General features: G+C 57.4%; 1 protein-coding gene across 1 annotated transcript in view; it reads left to right on the top strand.

The window, feature by feature from the left end:
- Positions 1-5,699, top strand: part of RASAL3 (RAS protein activator like 3) — a 13,751-nt gene extending 8,052 nt beyond the window's left edge. The window contains exons 10-18 of the mRNA XM_011980619.1: positions 666-810; positions 1,065-1,209; positions 2,437-2,673; positions 2,771-2,972; positions 3,066-3,184; positions 3,836-4,226; positions 4,518-4,675; positions 5,216-5,279; positions 5,386-5,699. Coding sequence (XP_011836009.1) covers positions 666-810; positions 1,065-1,209; positions 2,437-2,673; positions 2,771-2,972; positions 3,066-3,184; positions 3,836-4,226; positions 4,518-4,675; positions 5,216-5,279; positions 5,386-5,529 — 1,605 coding nt within the window. The 3' untranslated portion in view covers positions 5,530-5,699. The remainder of the gene's footprint in view (positions 1-665; positions 811-1,064; positions 1,210-2,436; positions 2,674-2,770; positions 2,973-3,065; positions 3,185-3,835; positions 4,227-4,517; positions 4,676-5,215; positions 5,280-5,385) is intronic.
- Positions 5,700-5,959: the final 260 nt, after the last annotated feature.

Below are 5,959 nucleotides of genomic sequence, written 5' to 3'. Positions count from 1 at the left end.
GGCCACTGGCCGGGCACAGGTGCGGCACCGCGACAGCGCGGACCCGGGCGACCAGGGGTAGACCGATAACGCGCTTCGGGCGGTAATTGGGGCGCAGGACCTGAGTTGCACCTGTAAGAGGCAAGACACCTTGAAGGGCAGGGCCTGAGCATCAGCTGTGAGGGGCGTGGTTCAAGTGTCACCTGTAAGGGGCGGGGCACCTAGAAGGGCGGGGCCTGAACATCACCCGTAAGGGGTGGGGCACCTTGAAGGGCGGGACCTGAGCGTCAGCTGTGAGGGGCGGGGGGCTGAGCTGTACTTGTAAGGGGCGGGGCACTTTGAAGGACTGGGCCTGAGCTTCAGCTGTGAGGGGCGGGGCCTAATTATCATTCATAACGGGCGAGACACCTTGAAGGGCGGAGCCTAAGCTTCAGCTGCGAGAGGGGCCTGAGCATTACGCATGAGGGGCGGGGCCCAGGTTGAACCCCAGCGCTAAAAGGTTTAAATTTTTGCTGTGAGGGTTAGAAGTTCTGGCCTCGGTTATGAACCCCAGCAGTAAGGACTGGGCCTAAGCATCAGCTACGAGGGGCGGGGCCTGTGCCTCTGGTGTGAAGGACGAGCCAAGTATCCGAATTCCCTTGGACTCAGTCTGCATCCGGTGCAACCTGACCCCCTGCCCTTCCTAGGCGCTGGTGACTGACCTGGGCACAGCGGAGCTGGCGCGCTGTGGAGGCCGTGAGGCGCTGCTGTTCCGGGAAAACACATTGGCCACCAAGGCTATCGATGAGTACATGAAGCTCGTGGCACAGGATTACCTCCAGGAGACCCTGGGTGAGCTGGGGGAAGAGTCCGTGTCAGTGGCCTGCTGGTGAGCTAGGGGACCTGGGTGAAGTTCTAAGAGTCCTTGAGCAACCTGGATTCTGGTAGTGAGTGGTGTTTTGGAGGTGCTAGGATCCTGGGGACAATTGGGAGCTCCCCAAGATGTTGGGTGCCTCCGGAATAACCTGAAGACAAGGTTGGAGGATGGGTGTGGCGGGTTTTGGTGGTCATGGTCCCAGCCCCTATCTGGCTGTGCTGGGCTGCAGGACAGGTTGTGCGGCGTCTCTGTGCTTCCACTGAGGACTGTGAAGTGGACCCCAGCAAGTGTCCAGCCCCGGAGCTGCCAGAGCACCAGGCCAGACTTCGGAACAGCTGCGAGGAGGTCTTCGAAACCATTATCCATTCCTACGAGTGAGAATCAGGGCCCCAGCCCCTTAGTCCACCCCCGCTTACCATGCTAGCCCCAACCCCCAGTTTAGGGTTGCCAGATAAAATACAGGAGACACTCAGTTAAATTTGATGCAATTATTGGGACCATGCTTATACTAAAAAGTTACTCATTTGAGCCAGGCATGGTGGCTCACGCCCGTAATTCCAATGCTTTGGGAGGCGGAGACAAGAGGATTGCTTGAGCCCAGGCGCAGGCGTTCAAGACCAGTCTGGGCAACATAGCAAGACTCCATTGCTCCAAAAAGCTTTTTTAAAATGAGCTAGGCATGGTGGCATGCACCTGTATTCCCAGCCGAGGCTGGAGGATCGCTTGAGCCCAGGATTCAAGGCTGCAGTGAGCTATGATCATGCCACAGCACTCCAGCCTGGTTGACAGAGTGAGACCCTGTCCCAAATAAAAGGAAAAATGTAAATAAAAATCACTCCATTATCTGACATTCATGTTTAACTGGATGTCCTGAAGTTTCATTTACTACATCTGGCAACCCTGTCACCATGCAACCCTATCACCACTGACCCCAAGTAACCCGAGACCCAATTCCTTGTCCTGTAACCACAGGTGATTCCATACACCCAGTTCCATGCCACTGGCTCCAGTTAGCATAGGATCTCAATCCTATGACCTCTGCTTCCAGATAATGCCCCAAGTCCATGATCCCTGGCTTTAAGTGACCCTCCACCTCAAATCCCATGCAACTGATCACAGGAGACCTGGCATTCCAATCCCTTGACCTCTGACCCTAGGTTAACCTGCATACCTAATCCCTGACTTCAATCAAGTGACTTCTGACCCTAGGTGACTTCCAGACCCCAATCCTACTTTATATCTTGTACTCTGGCTCCCCAATCTCATGTCTAATTATAAGTATATCCAAGCTCATAACCTCTGTCTTCATGTGACCTTGTATCCCCAACTATAAGAGTATTATCCCCAGCGATTGCCATAGCTACACATAAGCCATGGCCCCATGCTGACTCATAACCCCAAGCATTGTTATCTCAGATATTCCCAATTCTGGAGTCCAGACCCCAGGTTCATTGAAAAGGAGGCCTACATGGCCTTCATGAATAGCTTTCTGGAGGATCATGGACCAGTCATGCAATGCTTCTGGGACTCCCAACCTTATGACTTTAACCTTTATGCCCATAGCCTCCCCGTCTGACCATTCATTGCCTCTTCTGCACCAGCTGGTTCCCTGCGGAGCTGGGCATCGTGTTCTCAAGCTGGCGAGAAGCATGCAAAGAACGTGGCTCTGAGGTGCTGGGCCCCCGACTGGTGTGCGCCTCCCTCTTCCTGCGGCTCCTGTGCCCCGCCATCCTGGCACCCAGCCTCTTTGGTTTAGCACCAGAGCATCCAGCACCCGGCCCAGCCCGCACCCTCACACTGATTGCCAAGGTCATCCAGAACCTCGCCAATCGTGCCCCGTAGGTGCTGGGAAGCTAGGGGTGGGGGGGGGATCATGCTGGGAGTGTGGGGGTGGCAGGTGCCTGACCTGACCCACCCAGCCTGGCCCTGATCCAGGTTCGGTGAGAAGGAGGCCTACATGGGCTTCATGAATAGCTTCCTGGAGGAACATGGACCAGCCATGCAACGCTTCCTGGACCAGGTGGCCATGGTGGATGTGGATGCTGCACCCAGTGGTTACCAGGGTAGCAGTGACCTGGCCCTCCAGTTGGCTGTCCTGCATGCCCAGCTCTGTACAATCTTTGCTGAGCTTGACCAGGTATGGCCTGAACTCAGAATAGGGAGGCAAGAAGGCTTGGGAGACTCTGACCTCATAGACTTTGCTCAGTCTCTGTCCTGCATGCCTCACCAGACAACCCGAGACTCCCTGGAACCGCTGCCCACCATTCTGCAAGCCATCGAGGAGGGCCAGCCTGTGCTTGTATCAGTGCCAATGCGTCTCCCACCGCCCCCGGCCCAGATCCACTCCAGGTAACCTCAAGTCTGGTCTGGGGTCTGATGGGTGGGAACAGGAAGGAGCAGGGCTCAGACAGGGGTCACAGGTGAAGATGGATCATTGTGAGCAGAGGTCAAGCCCAGGGTCAGACTGGAATCACAGGTTATAGAAAGGGTCAGGTCAAAGGTCACAGTGTGTTTGAGGTCAGGGATGAGAGGAGAGGTTAGGGTGGAGTGATGTCAAGGGTCATAGAGAGGACACTGTTAGAAGTCAAGGACAGGAGCCAGGCTCAGTGGCTCATGCCTGTAATCCCAGCACTTTGGGAGGCTGAGGCAGGAGGATCACTTGAGGCCAAGAACTTAAGACAAACCTGGGCAACATAGGGAGACCCCCATCTCTACCAAAAAAAAAAAAAAAATACCTGGGTGTAGTGGCATGCGCTGGCAGTCCTAGTTATTTGGGAGGCTGAGGCTGGAGAATAGCTTGAGCTCCGGAATTCAAGTCTGCAGTGAGTTATGATCGAGCCACTGCACTCCAGCCTGGGTGACAGAGCAAGACCTTGTCTTAAAAAAAAAAAAAAAAAAAAAGGACAAGTTCACCTGGGGGTGAGGTCGCTTCTGGTCAGGTCGGGATGGAGTCGTCTCAGGGGCCAGTAGAGGGTCTGAGATCCTCCATCCCACCCCTAGCCTTTCCGCAGGGGAGAAGCCCGGCTTCCTGCCCCCCCGGGACCTCCCCAAGCACACCCCTCTCATCTCCAAGAGCCAGTCTCTGCGCAGCGTTCGCCGCTCAGAGAGTTGGGCCCGGCCACAGCCGGACGAAGAGCGGCCCCTGCGGCGGCCCCGGCCGGTGCAGCGCACGCAGAGTGTCCCAACCCGGCGTCCTGCCCGCCGCCGCCAATCTGCGGGGCCCTGGCCGCGACCCAAAGGCTCCCTGAGCACGGGCCCGGCGCCCCGCGCCCGGCCTTGGACCCGGGACTCCGCCTCGCTGCCTCGGAAGCCGTCGGTACCCTGGCAGCGCCAAATAGACCAGCCGCAAGACCGAAATCAGGCACTGGGCAAGCACCGACCTGTGAACAAGGTAAGGTCAGGCCCAGGTCCCCGCCTGGGGAGTGGGGACGGGGACGCGACTGGGGAAGACTGAAGGGCCAGGTAAGCCTGGGTTCAAGTACCCAGCTCGCTGCGCTGTGTGACCACGGGCCTAACCCGACCCTCTCTGAGCTTCAGTCTCTCCAGCTGTACGGCAGGAGGGATGTTCCCCAACTAGGCAGGCCGGTGATGACGCTGAACGCTTGGGCCTGGAAGGTCAGGGTCTCCAGGGAGAGACAGGGGCGGGACGACGGGTCAGATTACAGCTGCTCTCCCACCACAGTTGGCAGAGCTGCAGTGCGAGGTGGCCGCTCTGCGTGAGGAGCAGAAAGTGCTGTCCCGCCTCGTGGAGTCGCTGAGCACCCACATCCGGGCCTTGACGGAGCAGCAGGAGCAGCTGCGAGGCCAGCTGCAGGATCTGGACTCCAGGCTCTGTGCTGGGTGAGCCCAGCCCTCTCCATTAGCTCCGCCCCCAGGTGGGCCCGATCCAATTAGATCTGACCAGACCCTCCCCAAACCACGCCTGGCACGACCAAGCCCCACGCTGGCCCCGCCCTAATAAAAATCTGTCCGGGCCCCTCTTGGCGAGCCCCGCCCCCAGGTGGACCCACCCCCTCGAAGGTCGGCCTAGGACGCTGGCAGATTCTCTCATCCAGGCCCCACCCCTCCATCAGCCCCTCCCAATCTGGCTGGGCCGGGCACTGAGATATCTCAGCCTTGGCACTCCCTCAAGCCCAGTTACGACCCCACTCAGGACGGGCCAAGCCCCGCCTCCAAGGGATGATTGATAGGTCCTATCATTCCAACTATTCCAGTCTCTGGTCCGACCCTTCTTCAAGCATATTTAGGCCCCGCCCTTCAGTCTGAACAAGCTCCGCCTCCACTCCAAGCTCCGCCCCCCTGAATCCCTGCCACTTCAACCAGGAGCTGGAAGGGACTCCTTAGCCTCTGACCTTCGCCCCCATCCCCCGACCCCCACAGGAGCTCAGAGTTTGATTCAAAGCACAACCTTCCAATCTATGAAGGGCACAGTCTGAAAAGCCTGGTGAGACTGCCGTCTGAGCCCTGGGACAGGTCTGGGCGGTGGAGGAGCGAGGGTTGGGGTGCAGCCCTCTCCTGGTTTCTGAGCCCCATCGCCACTGCTTCCCCAGGAACACCGCCTAAATGAGATGGAGAGAACTCAGGCTCAGCTGAGGGATGCTGTCCAGAGCCTGCAGCTTTCTCCAAGGACGCGGGGGTCTCGGAGTCAACCCCAGCCCCTCAAAGCACCCTGCCTCAATGGAGACACCACCTGAGCTGCCCATCCTGCCTCACCACACGTGGTCTGGGAGCAGAGAGATAGCCGTCTTGGCGAGGGGGGTGTCTGACCTTGCCTTAGCCCTACTTGGCCTACAATGGGGAGTGGAGCTGCTGGTCCCAACCACTCTGGCAGTGTGAAGTTGCCCAGTAAAATCTTGATTTCAGTAAAATTGCTGGTTTCTTTGCCCACTAAGAATTGCCAGTTCTAAGGCATTTGCCCCCCCCCGCAAGCCCTATTCGTCTCTCCCAAATTCTCCCCTAATTAGAAGTCTCATGGAGAGGGCCATATACATAAGCTCTCACCACTGTGTTACCTTAGACCTTCATTCTCTTAAAAGCCCGTTTTCTTCTCTGTGAAATGGACGTAAAGTTACCTACACATAAAGGCATTCGATAAAAGGTATTCACCATTGTCATAGGCAGCAC

The sequence above is a fragment of the Mandrillus leucophaeus genome, unplaced genomic scaffold (genome assembly GCF_000951045.1).
Source record: "Mandrillus leucophaeus isolate KB7577 unplaced genomic scaffold, Mleu.le_1.0 Scaffold215, whole genome shotgun sequence".
Taxonomy (NCBI): domain Eukaryota; kingdom Metazoa; phylum Chordata; class Mammalia; order Primates; family Cercopithecidae; genus Mandrillus; species Mandrillus leucophaeus.
This window is presented reverse-complemented; position numbering and strand designations above follow the sequence as displayed.